Source organism: Phoca vitulina, unplaced genomic scaffold (genome assembly GCF_004348235.1).
Source record: "Phoca vitulina isolate PV1807 unplaced genomic scaffold, GSC_HSeal_1.0 scaffold30, whole genome shotgun sequence".
Classification (NCBI taxonomy): Eukaryota; Metazoa; Chordata; class Mammalia; order Carnivora; family Phocidae; genus Phoca; species Phoca vitulina.
The window spans coordinates 13,512,012-13,532,966 of record NW_022589733.1 but is presented as its reverse complement, the minus strand read 5'-3'; the positions used below and the strand labels follow the sequence as shown (position 1 = coordinate 13,532,966).

General features: G+C 39.8%; 1 protein-coding gene across 4 annotated transcripts in view; it reads left to right on the top strand.

Moving 5' to 3' along the window:
- Positions 1 to 20,955, top strand: part of CDH8 (cadherin 8) — a 363,546-nt gene that overhangs the window by 3,565 nt on the left and 339,026 nt on the right. For all 4 annotated transcript variants that reach the window (XM_032424146.1, XM_032424145.1, XM_032424144.1 and 1 more), the window contains one exon: positions 12,422 to 12,872. In XM_032424146.1, coding sequence (XP_032280037.1) covers positions 12,594 to 12,872 — 279 coding nt within the window. In that variant the 5' untranslated portion in view covers positions 12,422 to 12,593. The remainder of the gene's footprint in view (positions 1 to 12,421; positions 12,873 to 20,955) is intronic.

Here is a 20,955-nt window from a genome sequence, read left to right as displayed (position 1 = left end):
TCTCCCCAAACTCTCCAGATTTCAGTTGGGTAAATCTCTCCATGCAAGCCTCTTATCATTTTTTTTGGCTGCATTTTTGGTACCTAGGATGCATTTTTTGAGTTCTTGAAGGTGTTACGAATTTTGCCAAACAATTTTATGGCTGCCCTCACTAGAATAGCAGCTCCATTTGCTTGCTTTACACATATCAACTCTAAAGGAAAGGAGGTCTTTAACCTGAAAGTAACTTTATTGGGGCATCAGGTAGAACTCTGGTCCAGGCAATTCATCTATCGCAACCCCTTAGTTTAGTACTGAACACACTTTAGCCAATGGTGGTATGCTCAGTGTAAAAACAAACAACGCATAAAACATGCTCAGCAGGATGGAACAGAGCACGTGAGGCAGCGTTTGTAAAAGCTGTTGTTTGAGCATACTCGTGATACAACATTTCCTTGTAAACTGTGCACAGAGTTCAGGTCCGATACACCTGGCTAGCAGGGAGCGTCGGATTTTGGAGCAAAGCAGGGAAACTCCAAAGAATGAAGGTATAAGGATTCTATTCAAGAAATTGTACTTCAGGCTTTTGCTCTCCAGGTTCCTCTCATTATTTATTGGTGAGGAGAAAGGAACGCTCGCATATAGAAAAGTTAGAATCCATACTTCACCAACTGTTGAGAAAACCTCATAAGTAAATTAATGCTTTAAGAAAAAAAAAATCTTCATTTTCCTGCTCAAGGCGGCACACCTCTGGCTTTATCAACATCCCAATTTGAGCAAGTTTTCCATGCAAAACCAGAAGCTTTTCAGGGATAAAGTGACATTCAATTTTCTATTTCCAATCACACTTTTCTGGTCCATCAGCAAAGTTTTGTGTATGACGAATCAAGGAGCAGGCATAATCAGAGTAGCCTTTTAATTATAGATGTAGTCTAAAATCTCAAGATTTTCTTTTGAAAATATTGTGCTCAGTGATGTTGTTGACGGTGGCTTCAGTTATTTTATATTGCTTACAAAGTTATTCAGAGAAGCAGGAAAAAGCGCAGTTTTTTTCTTTGTTTTCAGCACTGTTGCATTCACAGCCGAAATGGACGAATTTTGCTTTTTAGTTTAGGAAAAGACTCCTAACTTTGGTGTATTATATAACACCCACAGTGTCCGAATTAAACCACGGCTGGTCTTCGTTGCTCTGTATTGTGTGTGGTCTACAGTCACCCACAGATGTGAACACACATGCACACGGATACAAAAAATTTACTTCTAGAAAACTTCAAAATGTGCCCAGACAACTAACTCATTTAATGGTTCAAGTCTGGGAGTTTTATCAAGTTCCCTTTGCCATTTCATCTGCCTTAGGTTGTTTGTTTTGCCCTCCTGCCTTCTTAAATTTGTATATTGACCAGTGTCTTTAAAAACAAAAATGTTTGCGGTGCTGGAATTTTTTCACCAGAATCCCATAATCCTATGTGTGTGAAATAGAATAATATTTTGATGGAACAAGGCTGTCATCTGAATTAGTGGGGCTTAAGTAACCAAAGAGCTATTAGTCTTCTCTCATTTAATTCCCATAGAAAGTTGTGATGAGCAATATATTTCTGCTGAACTGTTGGTTCTTGCCTCTGGAACCTGCTTCAGATATAACTATGAGGAGAAAATTAGTTGAACCTGGCAACTTCAAAAGGTCAGAAAAGAAATAAGTTCAAGGGATGCCATTCAGCTGCTTCTCCCATATGCTGCCTCTAGCAAAATCTCCAGTGCCACTCCATGGCAAAGCACCAGGACCAGTACTGTTCCCTTTCTCTATTATGTCCCAAGCTTTTATTTCCTGAGTTTTAAAGGTCATATGCTATTCCTTATCATAAATATCATCTACACTTTTGCCTTTAGAAGTCTTGTTGTTTTTTAAGTTCTGTTAGTACGTAGAAACATATAGATGTGGTTTTCTGTATCTCTTTGGAAAGCCTCATAAAAGAGTAACACTTATGTTCAGAACCTTCAAACTTCCCTACCCTCTCAGCCAAAGACATGCTAAAATGATGGTTAGTTGAGGGCTAAGCCCAGAGCTAGTGCTCAGTATACATTTGTTTAATGCGTTGACAATAAGCAAAGACAGCCCTCTCTCCCTTTACTAGGAGATTCTTAATAAAGGCTAAGGTGGGATAATATCCAAAGTCTGGTATTGTGACTGTCTACCTCGATTTTCTTTACAGAAATTGGAAAAATTTGCCTAAGTTGATCTTAAGATAGAACTTTTCTTTTTTTAATCCATTTTTTCATGTTCCACAAAGCATATTTTTCCTCCCTCAAAGTCATTTGTTAAATGGTATGGGAACATAAAAGCATAATTCAGCTTTGTAAAAAGGAGAATGCCTCTAAGACCAGACTTACATCAAGAAGGCTATTAAATTGTGTGGGATGCAAAGTTGTGTTTTATTGGGGAAAATACTCTAAATTATGGAAGTGTCACGTGTGTAATTCAGTGTCCATACCTTCCCCTTGCTGGAGGTATATAAAATAACCGAGGGAAGAACTTTCCCTTCTTTGCTCCTTCTCTCTCTCTCTCCCTTTTTTGCCTCTCTTTAGTATATTTTATATTCGAATGGAACAGTTCATATTAACCTCATGTGAACTGCAAGTCTGAACACCTTAGAAGACAATTCTATACTCCTCATGCTGAGTTACCAGCAGGATACCTGGCACTCACATGTACACACAGGAAAAGAATGTATTTTCCATGATAAGGTCTTTCTGTGGATGTATTTATTCATATTTTAAGCATGTTGAATATATTGCAAAGTAATAGTAAGTGGAATCTTATTCTATATATGTCATTAAGTGAGTGTTACTGTACATTCATGTTCTATTACATGTTATAACGTAACATTTTCCGTGCATTGCTTCTTTTTAGATAGATTAATGCATAAAATATGATTATTTGATTCCTGATGTGACACAAATAACATAAAATAAGTAGATGAGGGAGTGGTAGAAATATCATAAGGGAATGATTTTCTTATGCATGCCAACTCATCTCCAGAATTTGATATAAAAATTACAAGGACACATTGCCTTCCTTATTTCTCTATTGCTATTTCAGCTTGACAAACAGAATTTAATTTTCTGTCTTCAGGTATTTCCATTTTCATATTGGGGATGCTCAAAAATATGAAAAAAATCAATTTGCACCTATTTTGATTAGAATGGTAAGACATACTTATGTTTGTCTTATTTTTGAATTTCACTAAAATATAGTAGGTAAAGATAGTGTACTTAGTATACTATGTAGGAGAGTATGCTGAAGCTAGTATACTTACAATCCATATAAGCACTTTAATTTCCATGACCTATGCATCCTGCTTTATATCTCAATATTATTTTTGTCAAATGATTGCTTGCTATCATCTGTCTACCCATCCATCATCTGTGTCCGTAGTTCATGGTAATAGTGTCAGTGGGTGGTTTTTAAGCTACAAAGTCTTTGAAACATGAAAGAATGACAGTAAGGAGCACTGGTGAGGGTGGTTACTATAGAGTATAATCTAATTGGCAGAATCTTGACTTATCATGCTGGGATACTTGGATGCGTTTCAGTTTCAGTATTACAGACTCTGTAGCCTTGGTTATGTGATATAACTGATTTTAACCATTTCCACATTACGTAAGCAAGAAGGGAGCGCTTCTGATTTTTAGCCATCATCAGTCATGCTAAAATTTGCTGAAATAAATGGAAAACATTTGTTGAATACTTTTGGGAGAAGACACTACCTGAACCCAGTCTCTGCTTAGCATTATCTTCACTCAGCAAATTTCTTAGTAGTGTTTAGAAATCATTTTGGCCTCATCTTTGAGTTAGTAGGGACTCCCTGCTTGGGCCATTCTCATAAGAAGGTTGATAATGAAATGTAACAGAATTTTTTTTTTTTTTTTTTTGTAAAAGGACCTGGCCAATGAAATGTTTGTCACGGAGTGGTTAAAATTGGGTTGTAGTGCAATTGTATAGTATGATGTAGCAGGCCATGTTTTTCACTGAGTGGTTACCAAGTGAATAGGTTCCATGTGGATGTTTAATGCCTGTGCATTGTCCTCTCAGCAGAAAATAGTGAAGACAATGCCATGTGTTCAATGGAAAGAGGAGACATGGTTGGCTTTTGGGAAGGGGCTAAAAATATTGCCCTTGTAGAAACTTAATAAAACTACTTGATGTCATTAACTGTGTGTTAGCAATGGGTAGGGAAAACAGTTTATAAAATGTTTAATTCATACCCAACATGGTTCCTTTAATTTTTTTTTTTAAAAGAAGAATTGGAAATTCTTTTATTTACCTATCTAAATAAAATGCTAGGATTTTCCCCAGTGATGTACACAGTAAAAAAATTGAAATAAAGTATTTTTTTTTTAAAAATTGAGTCTTTGTAAAGCACATGGAATATTCAATAAATGGTAGGTATTATTGCTACATTGATAGTTTTATATACCTTATTTAATTTTTCCACAATCCCTCAAGTTAGAGAGTATGAAACACAGAGCATCAGTTCCCTCATTGGCCACAACTGAGATACATTTCCCCATAGCTTATGAGTGATCGAACAGTGATTCAAACTACTTCTGACTCTACACTCAGTGTTTTCAACCACTGTGTCTTGGAGCTTCCCTCGTTCAGCTCTCTTACTAATTGGCAAGGATAAGGTTGATTTCTGTTGGTTACTGTGATTTAAAGGGTCTTGGTTCACAACCTTGGGAGCTCCTAGAATGAACTCTGAAACTGGCCCCTGTACACAGAGGGCAAGGAGTGACCAAAGAAAGTCAGAACACTCCCGACTGGTAGGTGGCAGTTTTAATATGCAAGGGAACTCACATATGAGGCTTTCTCTCAGGTGGTCAAAAGATGAGTAGATCTCCACACCTCCCTGCTAAAATCTTAAGATTTTATTTTATTTTTTAAAGATTTTATTTATTTATCTGACAGAGCATGAGCAGGGGGAGAGGCAGAGGGAAAAGGAGAAGCAGACTCCGCACTGAGCAGGGAGCCCGATGTGGGGCTTGATCCCAGAACGCTGGGATCATGACCTGGGCCGAAGGTGGACGCTTAACTGACTGAGTCACCCAGGCGCCCCGAATCTTAAGATGTTATATAGAGGTCTCCATGGGGTTCAGTCATGTATTCAGTCCAGATGGTCTCAACAATACCTTATTCTCTCAAGGCTGAGTTCTTGAAGTGACTCCAAGTGAGGGGACAGTGGGTAGAATGTAATTCTAAGGACAGGGGAGCAGATAAGAAGTCTTTGAACCCCTGGGCCAGTTCTCTGATCCACTGGTGGTCACATCCTCATAATGACCTCTTCCAATGTCCTCTTCCAACAAAGGGTGAGCACATTGTTTTCACTCCTTCAGTCTCTGTTAAGTTTGAGCAGATGATTTAAAGACAGCAGAGGATGTGGCTTTCAAATGGAGGAGGGATTTAGATTAGTCCTGAAAAATCGCTTTGGCACTACTGTGTCTGTAATCAACAAGGGATGCATGGGATTTCTGTTTATCTTTTTGAGATGATCTCAGTACAGTTCTGCCTTAAGAGAGTCTGACAGAATAGAATCATATCTTCAAAATCTTAACTTCATGATTTCCAGAAAGTTTTTATGAATAAAGGCCTGGGTCTGTAACACTAGAAAAGTGGCCTTATTTTGGCCTTGTCTTCCTCGCAGACCTAGTCATCCCATGCTGAAATTTCCATAACAAATAGAACAGCTTCTATGTGAAGAACAAGTTCTGACCCCTTGGGAAAGCAGAAGGCATTTATTTTTGCGAAGGTAACCAATAATTGTGGAAATTTAAAGAAAAAGAGTGGTGTGTCAGTAACAGAGCAGAATGGATTTGGCGGGTATTCTGGGTGGCAAAATAAGCAAATGATAAATGCTTTTGGATAGATAAATAGCTGGATTAAAGATATGGTATGATACCAAGGAAAAATGACCAGAGGGCTGTGGCCAATGGGGAGATGAATAGTGGTGTGTGTGTGTGTGTGTGTGTGTGTGTGTATAAAAACAACAACAAATCTAGAATCCTACTCTACCAAGGGAATTTGGTCAGGGAATTTTGAAGGTTTTAGGAAAGAGAATTCTCTTGAATTGTATTTGGACATATGCAAGAATCCTCCCTCTCTAAAACCCAAATATATCCCTGCCTGTTCTGTTCTAGTCATCCAGAGCTTGGCGTGAATTGCCTTGGGCCACACGCTGAATCTCTACCCCTCTGTATTCCTGAAACACCACTTTGAATTCAATGTGCATTTACCTGTTTTGAAGCAGCCTACTAATGGTTCTAAATTCAAGGTCAGAAACATTTTTAATAGAAACTCTCTAGTCCTGTGTGTCATTTTTGCTTCTATGAAATATTGTGGCCACTAAGCCCAGTGGATAATAAAAACATAATTTCCTGTCAACCACTGTAATCTGCTGGATTGAATCCTAAAGTGTCTGTAAAAGCCCATTTTTATTTTAGACTTCACCTATCTGTGTGTGGCTTACCATTTGGAACTTTAATCTACGTTATTTACAAAATCGATAGTGCAGTATATTTTTGCATAATGACTTAACATATCTGACAATTGACCAAGTTCACCTTAAAAAAATGTTGGGGCCAGCAGAGTAAGATCCAGGCTGTAATTAGAACTATCTCTAAAATGTGTGTATGAATGAAAAGTCAGATTGCAAGTCTGTTACCCAAGAGAAGATATTTTCTTAGGGGAAAATTCTAAAGACTTTCTTGTAAGAATTCCAGAGAGACTGTAAAATCTCTTCATCTCACTATCTGGGTGTAAATCAATGCAGCAGCATTATAATAAAGTGGATTGCTTGGCCAGACATACATACTGTGGTTGGAAAATCTAAAAATAGATTTTTTTTTTTTTATCCAAGCTTTACAACCTTGCTCAATTTCTTCTTCCTTGCATAGAGTTAAGCAGTTTATGTACGGAGTTACTATTCACAATGTTTATTCTGATAACAGTGACGTAACATTTGGTTGCATCTCAAGAATTCCTATAAAGCTATTTTCTGATCATCAAAGAGGACATTAGCTCTGCCTGTGGCAGAGGGTGAAAGCAATATAAATAGTATGGTTCTAATTGTCACAGTAGAATCTCATCTGTCTCCAAGTGAAGACTCTCCAAGGCACCCTTCGCTGAAGTGAAGGCCAAGTCTCACTACCCCCTGATAGCATGTATGTGCATGTGAACAGCTCAGTTAGTGGGACAGTTTTACCAATCCATGCATAAAGTACATATGGGTGTGTGTGCGCTGGGGGGGTATTATGACATCATACAAAATCCCTTCTATTCATTCCTACTATCCGTGCAGGGGTTCTCAAAGTCTGATATATGTATGTACTCTATCACAGTGATGGTGAGCAGTGCGTGAGCACAGAGGAAATGACTTGGTACCACACCAGTAAACCTTTTGTTATTTTAAGGAAAAGGTCAGAGTTGGGAAATGATCTTATTTGCTCAAACCCCAGGCTTCTCAAACTATGATCCTCAAACCCATAGCATCTGCCCTCACAGGAGAGAGGATTAGAAATACAAAGTCACAGGCCCCACCCTCAATTTACTGGGTCATAATCTGCATTTTAGCAAGATTTCCAGGTGATTTGTATGCATATTAAGGTTTGCGAAGCTCCCCCAGGGGGTGTCCGGGAGGGAACTCTTACTAGGGTTACCACAGCTGATTGTTAAATTTTCAGGAACTGCCAGAACTTGTTAGTGGCCACACTGAGAGCTTGAAATTGGAGGAAGTATTTACATTATGGAAATTGGAAATCAAGGATTCTTTTTTTTCTTTCTGAGAGCCACTTAAATATTTAACATCATACCCTTGTGTCTAATTGTTGCTGGTCTTCCTTTTTAACAGAGAAATGACCTCAGGCTCTGACAGTATCTAGTTAAGTGCAAATAAAACATTATTTAAAATAACAGTCTCTCTGTGCTTCAGTTTGTGTATCCCTAAAATGGGAATGATGATAAAGTAATAATATTTACATTATGGTTATTTTGAAGAGTAGGTGTAAATACATACATAGCTGTGTGTATTCATATAATGTGTATGTATATATATTAGTATGTAGTCTTTCTTGGTGATTTGCCATATGCATACGTATGTACGTGTGTGAGTTGATTTAATATTATCCAAACACTTCCTAAGTGTTCACTATTAATCTCTTTGTAACGAACAATATTGGTTTTCCATTTTAAAATAGACACTAAAAAAATAAGACTGTTTCAATAAAATTTAAGTAATAGTACAAGTGATTTAAGAATTTGGCAAAGTCTGAGGGAGGGTTATATGAGGGTGCTAGAAGTTCTGTGCAGGGGAGGGTAGTGGAAATGACCAGAATGGTTGAGGAAGGGTTTCGGTAGAGTTGGGATAACTTCTCCCCAGAGCTCTGCCACCATCTACGGGACACTGACCAGAGCATTCCTACTTTCTCTGAAAAATGAGGAGTTGGGTTGGAATAGCACTCACCTGTCTCCCATACCCTGTCCAAGGGATGGCACATATTTCTGTTCCCCCCAAGTCTTAGAGAAATCAAACGTGTTCTTCCCTCTTCATAAAGAACTGGCAGAGAAGAGGGTACCCTAATTGACAGGTACTCTGTGGAGACCATGAGTAGGATGAATTTGGTGGGTAGCGAGCAGATGCTCAGATCATGGATTAGAAGATCTAGTAAGTAATTATTTACAAACTCCCCGAGGTCCTGGATTAGTCGGTGGTCTTATTCTTGTTCATTGCTTGACTTAAATGCCCTTTCACACCTACCTGTTCCCTAGTTGGGTAATTCCTTCTCAACATTCAGATGCCACTTTCCTCCAGGAAGCCTTCTTTAACGCTGCCAAGGTGAGTGGCATACCCATCACTCTGTATTTCCCTAACCCTTCTCAGCCCGCATTTCACTAAATACTGTCTCTATTTCTTAGTCTGTACCAGTTAAACTCTTTGTTTCCTGAAGAGAAGAGCGTTGACCTGTTGGACCATCTCCAGTGCCTCACAGTCAAATATTTATATAATGAGAGAAGGGGTTATGTTAAGAAAGAGAATTTTAGAGTTAGATTACCTAGATTCAAATAACGGTCTGCTGCTTACTGGAGGTGGTTTCGTTTTTTTGGGCAAGTCCTTTAATAATTCTGTGCCTCAGTTTTGGACAAAACAGTGGGAGGCATAATAAGCCTTATCTAACTGTAAGATATTGTGTTAATAGGTACTATTTTTGGCTATGCATATATTCCTTTATTAATGCATCCTTTCTAACTACAAAATCTATGTCACTGTATACAATTATTTGTATAGTTGAGTTTGTGACCACTTTTCACCTGATTCTGGTAAGTTCAGGTAGAGTACGCCTCATGTCACATTCCGTCCTGAGTGCCACTTGGTGGCTTCCATCAAGGAAATGTCTATTATGTGTTTAAAATGGGATTAAATGTTCATATCCCAGAATCATTAACAGAGCAGATGCCAGAATATACTTTCAGAGTATTTGGCACAATTTAAAAATAACTATATGTTCTAGCCTTTCCTAATTGCTTTAACAAGATTATCTCTTCATCCTCAAGATAAACCAGTTAGGTATTATTATAGTTGTTGTTGCTGTTATTGTTGGTAGTTGGACCCCAGATATAAAACTGGTAAGTGCAGCTCTTTAACTAGAATTCAGTCCCCAGGCAGGCTGATGCTGGAGGAAACTCAAAACCCACTCAGGCTTCTTGTCTTTGTAGCACTCAGTCCAAGAGAGGGGCATGTAAGGCTTTTGAGCATTCAGGGATGGCCTGTCATATAGAAGGTGAATTTGGAGAGAGTATACCCTTTTTCTTGAAAAGTGTTTATTTTTTAATTTTTAGAAATTTTTTTTTAAGATTTTTATTTATTTATTTGACAGAGAGAGACACAGCGAGAGAGAGAGCATAAGCAGGGGGAGTGGGAGACGGAGAAGCAGGCTTCCCGCTGAGCAGGGAGCCCGATGCGGGGCTCGATCCCAGGACCCTGGGATCATGACCTGAGCTGAAGGCAGACGCTTAACGCCTGAGCCACCCAGGCGCCCCTTCTTGAGAAGTCTTTAGACTGAGGCTACATGGACAGGATAAGGCTCTCCTTCCTCCCCAGCACCACCTACACCCTCCCACATCCCACCTTCTGGAAGGTTTTGGAGTGCCTCGTGTCACTCTTGTACCTTGCACACTCCTTCTATAGAGGTCACACAGCTGAACCCTCTGCTCTTTCATTTGACCTTTTTACCAAAGTCTCTCAAGGGCAGGGACCATGTCAACAGCACCTTCACGGTCTGAGTTAGGAAAACCACAGGAACCCCAGTTCAGTGAGTGCTTCCCATGGGTTCCTGCTGCTTTATAGGAGTGTTGATTCTGACTCACCGTCCTGCCTGGAGGAATTATTATTGCCATTTTGCAGAAGAGAAAACTGAAGCTCAGAGAACTTAAGTATCCCATCCACCATGACAGAGACAACAAGTGGGGTGAGCTGGGATTCAAACCTGGGCTCATGTGCCTCCCCAACAGAATCCGCAGCATACTACGGTGCTCCCTCAGCACCATCCCGACCCCCTGTCTAGGAGAGGGGAGGGTAGATGATGGCCGTGCTGTGAATGCTGGTTAAATAAGTAAGTGGTTTGGCAATTCAGAAAGATATTAATACTTGGAGATACTTTTATTGAGAATTTTCAAATTTTGTTTTTTTTTTTTTTTTAAAGATTTTATTTATTTATTTGACAGAGAGAAAGCACAAGTAGGCAGAGAGGCAGGCAGAGGGAAAGGGAGAAGCAGGCTCTCTACTGAGCAGGGAGCCGGACGTGGGGCTCGATCCCAGGACCCAGGGATCATGACCTGAGCTGAAGGCAGCCGCTTAACCGACTGAGCCACCCAGGCGCTCCTCAAATTTTGTTTTAAACTTGAAGCTTGCAAAAGTCTGCCCTCACACTGGCACGGAAGAAGGTCTTGGTGGAAATCTGCTTTACAGGAAAGCTGGCCTTCCCTTTGTGTTCTGCAGTTCTGGGGGGAATAGAGGACGTCGTTCTTGGCTCCTGTTTTCTCTGAGCTGGTTTCCTCTGGAAAGCTTTTCTTCTCTTTAGTTTACAAAACAACTGCTGCTTGCCGGAGGCACTCATCAGGGTGGGGCCCCTTGAGGTATACAGTCCTCGAGATTGAGCTGGGCCCAGGCAGAAGGTAACAAGCGGGTGATCCCTCCCGCCATCTTGTGAGATCAGATACGGCCTGTGTTGGCAGCGGGAATCCGGGCCTGCCATTTCAGCTGGCTTCACGAAGGCCACTCACCGTCCCAGCCAATGTTAATGACTTTCTTGCTTTCCCATTCTGAGCCAGAATGGAACCAGGGACCTTGGGGTGAAAGGTTCCCTACCCCATTACGAATTCCCTGAGCCAAACTGATCCCGATGGTGTCTTGAGGAATTATTTTCCCATTTAATCTAATTCAGCAAGGCTTCTCTCTGGGATCTGCAGTGAACATTATTTCTTTAAAAATAATTTTTTTTGAGAGGGAAGAAACACATTTTGCCACGCTGAAGGTAAGCAAAAAAATGTATTTGACACCTCAGGTAATGGGGAATTTTTTGCCCATCCCTTTCTGAATCTCCTCAATTGAAAATTGTATTTTTACTATATTTCATTCCCAAAGGAGCTTTTCATAATTTAAATCTCCTGTTCAACTGTACATTTAGAATGGGAGCCCTGACACCATCCTGATTATAGCATACATGCTGGACATTACAGAATTTCTCTCTGGGAGCATTCTAATTTTATTCACTCATTATTAGCATCCTGGCAGAGAATTGCACTCTGCACCCCGAACTGGACCATTGCTTCTGATGCCTCGTGGCAGCTAAGAAGACTGTAAAAATGGGAACTTTCCTTTTCCCATTCTCATGTGTAAATCAAAAAAAAATTACCCATTAGAGGCTAGGTTCTTCATATAGCTTAGCAGAGAGTGAACTAGGACCCATCTTTAAATCAGAAGAGAGAGAGAGGGAAGGAGGGAGAGAGGGAGGGTGAAAAGAAGGAAGGAAGGAGCATGCAGTCTCTGCTATGTGCTATGTTGCAGGTGCCCCAACTTGCATTACAAAAAAAAAAGGAATCGTGAGAGACAAGGAAGGAAGGGAGAGAGGGGAGGAGGGAGAAAGGAAGGCAAAGAACTTCTGTTACTTAAGTGGTTTGTGATAAGCAACATAGGTACAAAATAAATACTAAAATCTACATAAAGCTTAAAAAAATAAGAGGATCTCCTCCTTCTGACTCCTCAGATCCACTTTCTTAACTCAAGAGTTTGGGAAATACCTGCTCTTGTTCATTTAGGTGCTTTTAGAAGGCAGTGATTTTGTTTTAAGACCTGTTGCCGTGGACCTTTAGCTTTCTCTCTCCTTGTTTTTGCAGGAAATTTCAACGAAAAGGAACACCAATGGATCGTAGTCTTAGAAAAGCGGCGTAGATAATGTCTGTTTCCTGTGCTATAAACTCGTCGCAGAGCTGTAAGTAAATGCTCCGCGCTGCATGATGAATTGGATGGCTGCAGACCGGAGGCAAAAAAAATAATTGTCTCATTTTCATGGTGATTTGCTTAACTGGTGGGACCATGCCAGAACGGCTAGCGGAAATGCTCTTGGATCTCTGGACTCCATTAATAATATTATGGATTACTCTTCCCCCTTGCATTTACATGGCTCCAATGAATCAGTCTCAAGTTTTAGTGAGTGGATCCCCTTTGGAACTAAACAGGCTGACTGAAGAACAGCGGATTTTGAACCGCTCCAAAAGAGGCTGGGTTTGGAATCAAATGTTTGTCCTGGAAGAGTTTTCTGGACCTGAACCGATTCTCGTTGGCCGGGTAAGCTACGTTTTTCAGATCCCAATTTCAGGATCTGTTTCTCCTCTTTAGATCTTTAACGTCAGACTTGTCAGGATTGTTGGCACACTTAGCTGTAGTACTTTAGGCCAGATGGTTAGTTTAGTTACCTATCGGTTTCTTCGGGAATATGGATAATCCCACCATAACAGTTTTAAATGTACACAGACTGGTCCTTTAGTGAAGGCTGATCTCCCCAACCTCTCTCACCCCGTGAGGTACAATAATACTTGGGTCATGCATGTACAAATAAGCTTTTCTTTCTTATTGCATACGAGAAGTCTGCACGCCAGACTTTTTCTCTAGCTTAAGTATTTGGAAGAGGTGTACATTATTGTTCAGTTTGAATTTCTACGACCTCAATTCCTAAGATGTTATTTGTGTCATTTTGTTTCGAGGCCGTGTATCTCCAGTTGCAGGTAGATTTTTCTCCTTTCTTGTTTCAGTTTTGTGGTTTGTTTGTTCTTCCCGTCATTAACGAAGGACGGAGAAAGGGAAATTCTTGGATGGATGCTTCACAGTGCTTTGTACTGTAATTCAGTAAAATTTGCAAGAGGAAACTAGTTCATTCATCGTCAGATCGGATCAAATGTGTGCAATCAGAATTTCAGACAGTGCTGTGTGTGCGTGTGTGCATGGGTGGATTTCCATTGGTTTGGTTGTTGTTGGCAGGTTGGACAAATGTTCCTTGTGTAGATGAGTGTTTTCCAAAATCACTGTTGGTTATTGAAGACTATACGCGGTTTTTCTCTCAGAAGTGTTCATAGGCTTCACACACTATCATCATAGGTAGAATTCCAATTATAAGCCTGCCAATGGCTGATTTTCCTAAGTCAGATTAAGAAGTGAATTGTGCCAATATTATTCATTTCCCAAAAGCAGTGATTTAGAAGAAAATAGGAAGAGAATGAAATATTGATCTTTAAGACCCGAGTTAACTCTAACTCTTTGTCTTTTCCTGGGAACTTTTGAGTACATTCCTGCTTCTACCTCATTGTCTGGCAAAGCAAACTGAGACTCTCCAAGGATTATGTTTTCTCATTGCATATAGTTAGTCTACTTGGATGAGGAGATATCATGAATCACTCAATATTTAATAAGCTCTTTCTATGTGTATGACACTTTTTTAGGCACATGGGAGTGTATCAGTGAACAAGACCATGATCTCTGCCTTCAAGGAGCTCACACTCTGGCCAGTATTGAGTGTGTATTATGTATTGACCACTAATGTAAGAGCACTTTGTGGGCACAATCCTATTTGATTCTAACAATAGCTTTCCCCCCATTTCTGTATATATATATGTATGTGTTTATGTGTGTGTGTATATACACACACACACACAAACAATATGTGTGTAAAATACATCCACACACCTCTTTTCACATGTCTAAAATATAAAAATCTCTGAAAGGTTTTTTTTTTTTTTTTTTTTGGTATGCCTGATACGAACTCAGGTAGCAGAACTGACTTGAGGCTATTTATAGTCATAATGCATCCCATTACTTTGACTGTTGGTGTGTTTCCTGGCGGAAACGTTAATATGCTGGAATACAGGGTGCTCCTGCTCAGGGTGCTGCTCACCATACGGTTTATGTACCTTCGTATGTTTCTAAATGTGAAAACTTCTGAATTTCCAAACACATCTGGCCCAGTGGGTTTTGAATATGGGCTTCTTGACCAGCACTATGTTTTTTGTTTGTTTTGTAAGTACAGAAATTGAGGCTTAGAAGGGTTAATAAAACAAGGTCATAGAGCTAAGAAAAGTTCTGAGTTTGAATCAAGTTGGGGAGTCCCACGGCCATAATTTTACCTGCCATATCCTGTTACATTTTAGTAACTAGCTGCCATGGGTTTAAACCATCATTTGCACTTAAGAGTTATTGAATACAGGGATCCCTGGCTGGCTCAGTCAGTAGAACATGCGACTCTTGATCTCAGGGTTGTGAGTTCAAGCCCCACGTTGGGTGTAGAGATTACTTAAAAATAAAATCTTTAAAAAACAAATAATAAATAATAACACCCTTAATCTTTTTTAAAAAAGGAGTTATAGAATATGGAATGCAGAGTCCATAAAGTGCTACTTCCTGGATGGTTAGAACTTTAGCCCGCTCTCAGGCAAGTCATTTTTCTACCATAGGAAATTCTGGATCTACAGGCACATGCATGCATGCGCAGTTGGTGAATATTTTCTCACAGTTTGTATTAGTTATTTCTTTATGAAAGTATATCACTGTGATAGTATCTCATATAATATAAATAACCGAACATGCTATGCCCAGGAGAACTTGCCATATTTCTCTGATTAGAAAAAGTAATTAAATTGGGGTTTGTTTTGGATTCATAGGAGTCTGATGACTAATTTTAACTCTGTTCTTTAAATTAAGTAATAGAGATGGAAGCAAACAGCCAGGCATTCAGCATCGATTTGTGACTTTTTAATATTCGAGCAATTCCTCCTTTGAATCACAGAAATGTTGCTAGTGAACCCTAAGATTTTGAAATGGCCAAAATGTTCCTGAGTCTTTATGACTGTTTTTATGAATTAGCTCTTTCTCTCTCCTCTACCCTGGCCAGTTCACAAACAATTGTTAAATCAGAGTTAAACTTATTTTCTGAAGAAATTGCTGCAAACATTACCAGTCATACATATTTCCCCTTAAAGAAAATTGCTCCTGTAATATTATAGCTTAGGCTTTGAGGCTCTTGGGTTGTAGTGAAGCCAAAAATACATTTCAGGTGACTGGGTCAGATTGTTAAGTCAGGCTGAGTGTGGGGATGATCCGTTATCAAGGTGCCCACCGGTGCTTTACGGTGTTTTATCTCTGCACACTCTTCCACATCCAGCTCGAAACCACTTCATCGCTGAGCTTCTCCCCGGGAACTGGCTGAGGAGCGCTAGTTACTTCGGAGCATACCTGCTCTTTAAAAGGCCCTCCTGTGAATCACGATGGCAGGGGCCTCGGCGCCGCAAGCTGAGTTCAAGCTCAAGGGCAGAGCCAGTTTTTGAGTGACTGACTTTTCAGAGCTTCACATACACCCTCACATTGTCCGTTGTGTGTTTTTACTATATTGGTAGACAGCCAGGTGCAGAGAAAGGACAAGCCCTCCAAGATGCACTCTCCAGAAGTTTGAACTTTGCTTTTGCCACTTTCTGAGTGTTAACCCTGGAGAAGTTACTAAAAATCTTTAAAAGCTATCCAAATAAATAAATAAGAGTATGTAAGAGTCAATAAAATCATGTATGCATAGTCTCTACACATAGTAATCGTAGCCATGATTATATTCTTTTTTTTAAATGATTTATTATTTTAGAGAGGCGTGGGCAAGGTCGGGGAGGGGCAGAGGGAGAGAGAGATAAGCAGACTCTGCACTGAGCACAGAGCCCGACTCAAGGCTTGATCCCGGGACCCTGAGATCATGACCTGAGCCGAAATCAAGAGTCAGATGCTTAACTGACTGAGCCACCCAGTCGCCTCCATGATTGTATTCTTAATTTTGTGTGTGTGTGTGTAGTTGCAGTGGTGGACAGATGGACAGTTACATCACCAGGTGAGCGTAAGACATTGGGAGCCCAAAGAAGAGTCCTTTCAGTTGTCCCAGGTTGCTTTAGGTGGAGGTGATATTTAGGTGTGTTTGGAAGGATGAAGGATGACTTGTCGCTTAGACTGAGACGGGGTAGAGTGGAAACTTAGATACCCTAGTTGGACGGAGGGTTTATACAATGTCATGGGGGTAGGGCAGGACTACTGAGGGTCCCCTTGGTTAGAAGCAACACAGTGATACATTTCTTGTTGAATTAAAATGAGGTTGAAAGTCATATTCACAGAGAAGTCTTCCCTGTCCCATTCTGTCTAAAAAATAAATGTCCTCTCTCTAATATTTCATATCCTTTGACTGTGCTTATTTTTTCTTCTTCCTGATGATCACTGTCTCACATATTCTATACATATTGTATACTTTGTCTTGTTTATGATTTGTCTCCTACTACAATGCATGTTCTGCAAAGAAAAAGGATTTTTGTCTCCTTTGTTTTTCACTAATATATCCCCAGAACCTAGAACCACTGCCTACATATAAGAAGTGCTTGGTAAATATTTTGCATAAATAAATGAATAATTCAACTAAATAGTGGAAGAACTTGTCAAAAAGTAATGTAAATCCAGTAAGATTTAATACAAGTGGTGTTTCTCAATGAAGGGGACCGACCATGCATTACATTCATAGTCCCCTTTCATATCAGTATTTTCTAAACCAGCTAGATAGTTTAAACATTGTTCCTACTTATTGACTTTAAAAGTCGTTCTTGGGGCCCCTGGGTGGCTCAGTTGGTTAAGTGTCTGACCCTTGGTTCCAGCTCAGGTCATCCTCTCATGGGTCCTGAGACTGAGACCCACGCTGGGCTCTTTGGGGAGTCGGCTTTAAGATTTTCTCCCTCTGCTCCTCCCCCGACTCGTGCGAGCTCTCACTCTCAAATAAATAAATCTTCAAAAACAAATCAAACTCTTTCTTTGAGTTAGTAATAATGGATAACTTGTTAAAGCAACTCTTTCTGAGCAGACTGCCTGATCCCCACCGTGGAGGCTGTACCCCATCCCATACCAGTGGCATGGAGCAGAGCAGATGGTGATCCCACTGTATTCTAATCCATCTGCAAGCTTAGGTTTGTGTTTATGGCACAAGGTACATCAGAACTCTTCTCTCTGAATTTCTGAAAAACAAATATTAGCCGGAGAGACTCCACTCCTGACTCTAGTTCTTTGTGGAACACGTGGCTCAGAGCCTGTTCTACACGTAAATCCTTAGCATTCCGCCTTGCACAGGACCTCTAGCATTGACTTTCTCTGCCAATTCTGGCAGATACTAAGGTGTGGTACATGGGACCCTTTGTCCTATATGCTTATGTGTTCTTGTCTTAGAAAAGAGAGAGAGAGAAAAAAAACCCATGATTTTCACAAATCTTGCATCTAAGACCAAAAAAAAATCATGTCCTTTGGATGAAATTCACACGAGGTGAACAGCTTGAGGTCATCATGGGAGCCCTATGCTGTGAGTCACAAGGACGACTGATCGACTCATTCTACAAATGTGTATTGTATTGAGCACTTACTGTCTCCTAAGCATTGTGGCCAGTAGATTCTCCGCTCTGAGCAAATGCCAATCCACCCTCTCTGACGTGGAACTAATGGGGTACTGCCGGGAGACAGACATTAGGAAGATAGTCCTGAAAACAGAGATAAGCACTGTGAAGTAAAGGAATATGATTCTGTGGAAGCACGTACATAGGAAGCTGGTTTGTTCTGTGGGATGTAGACTCTTGCCTACGGAAACAGCCTGTGACCTGAGATACATAACCAGAGCAGCTGAGTGAGTGCAGGGATGAAAAGAGAGCATTCCAGCAGAGGCAGTCGCATGTGCAAGACTGTTTTAAGAGAGGGTCAGGGTTACTGAGACAGAGAACTAAGGCTAGAATCTTTGAATCGTGGTGGAAGGATGGGCAGGATCTCTTGGAGATCCTGACTTCTTTCTTTTTCACATCTGCTACAGAGGAGCTGGAAGAGAACGTGGTATAGCCTCTCTTGGGCAGTTTCCTCACTTGTAATGGGAGAGTGGATTATGAAATTATATTTAAGATACAAATCCCTATGGAACAGGAAAAGAAAGCACTATAAGAAAAATGAGCGTAGCATCTATTGATTTTCTGCCTGGGTTCCTTTAGCTCTTGTTCTGTGGTCTGTGATCCTCAGTTCCTCATATTGCTTTATTTTGGGAAAAACCAGTTTGCTCTCCAGGTGGTCAGAGATCTATCCTCAGTCCTCTCTCTTACATAAACTCCTCTGCTCTCTTTCTCCTTTTTTCCCTCCTACCTGGGCTTCTGAGCAGTTCCTTATTTGGATATAACTCTACCGCTGGTGATGCCATATCTATTTATAATTCTCTCCCTCCAAGGCACTGACTCATTTTCTCTCTTTAAATTTGACCTTCTAACCTTCCCTCTTCTCTCTAACTTGGAAATCGTTTGGGTGGTGCTTAGTATGAAGGACACGGGATGCCAAATAATTACACTGTATTACAGTTTACGGTGTCAGCGGCTGGCGAGAAAATTGCACTTGACATGCCATTATTTTTGCCGGCCGTTTGCACGTAAAGAGCACTGGGCTACGCAGCCACAGCCAAACTGTATCCTCGGCCTTGCGAGAACAATTCACTGTCAGTTCCTTGAAGCCTCTGCCTACTCAGACAGAGCCTGTGCACCAATAATCTGGCAGGAATTCAAGTCAGCATCGCGTGTCTCAATCTGGCGAAACAACGAGTGTTGTTTGCCTCTTGCCCAGTGTCCCGACTTGGAAATAACAGGCATCCCAGAGCTTTGGGACATCTTTTGACACTGATATAAATAAATGAAATAATATTAGTCATGTAGATGGGCAGAAACTCTAAATGCACACACACGCACACACACGCATGCACAAACCCACGTGTATCTATTAGTTGAGTTTGTGCATGAGTAAAGTCCCAAATCATCTCCTAATCCTTTCTCTGTGTAGCTCCAGACATTCACCCTGTTTGCTTCATTCCATACCTAGGGACCAGGTGAGAGGATGGATAATCTGTGCTTATCTCTGCAGATACCCCAAGAAGTATATTCACTGAAACTTCTTAAAAGAGAAGTCTTGCATATATCCTCAATCTTCTCAGGGTCATCTCATTGAGGCAGGTATATTTTTCCCACTTGAAGCAAATGATTGCGGTCATATGTTGATGGGTGAAAAGCCAGATTTTGTAATCCTGTTTTATAAATAAGTGACAACAAGGTAATCAGTATCAAAAAAAAAAAAAAGCAAACACAGCACTGATTTCTATCACAAGTATGAAGCTAAACCTCATAGGGAAGAATTGGGGAAACATAAATGCTGCACAACCAAGAAAGCTTTCCTCGTATATTCACATAGCAGAATACTCTGAATCATTAAAAATTATTTAGATTTATAACATGGGGACAGGATTGCAACTGAAGAAATACCAGAAACAAGATATAAAATGTGTATAGACTATAATTAAAAATGCATATGTGATATGAACAGAGTACCTGGCATATATCTATTAAGGCATGCAGGTACACCTGAAAAAATAAATATATTCAATCATTTACAAAAATAATGAACCCCTGTGTACTGATCACCCTCATCATCCATATTCAGAAATGTTCACCATTTTGCTGTTTGTTTTCTGAAGTTACCCCCCTTTCACCCATGCTAATGGCAGTACTCTTGATTTTAAAAATTAATGTAGGAAGAATCCTTAATCATATTTATAAGCACTACCCATTGTTTCTGACAAGAAAAAAAAAAAAATTTCCAAATTGAAAAAAGCATAAGACTAAATGATACATATTTAACCCATATAAAAAACAAATAAGTTAATTCATGATATTGACTCATATTAATAATGGTACCAAATATGAATAAAGTGGAATCTGTAAGGAAATATACCAATATATTCAAACTTTCTCCCCCAGTTTTTGTGATTGGATTATCAGTTTCTTTTCTTCATAATTTTACCCATTTTATTTTCTAGGGTATGTTATTATTACATTATAACACATTATAAAATGAGAGGAAGATGGCAATGTTATAACATTCAATGTTTCTTAAAATCAGTGCTGTCTATTCATAGCATATTCTTGGAGACCATTATTAGTTTGAATCTCATTTGGTAAATGTAATCTTATTTAAATACGTGGAAGGACAGTCTCATCAATTAATAAATTAAAGAGCTAGAAATATTTAACTATTTTTACAACACCAAGAAGAGAGAAAGTATAGCCATAGCTTTGCTATACTGCTAAATGTACTTAAATGACTGTCATTACTATGAGACAGATCAAATACGAACCAGAAATAAAGGGTTTGTATTTGAACTTGAAATGGGAAACTGTGTGTGTAATGTTCAAGTATTGTAGTCAGCCTGCATGCTGCTTGTAACTTTTCAATAAATAAGAATAACCTAGAAAAGATATTTATGGAATCCTGTTCTTTAAAAGCGTTACAGCATTTACAGGGTTTC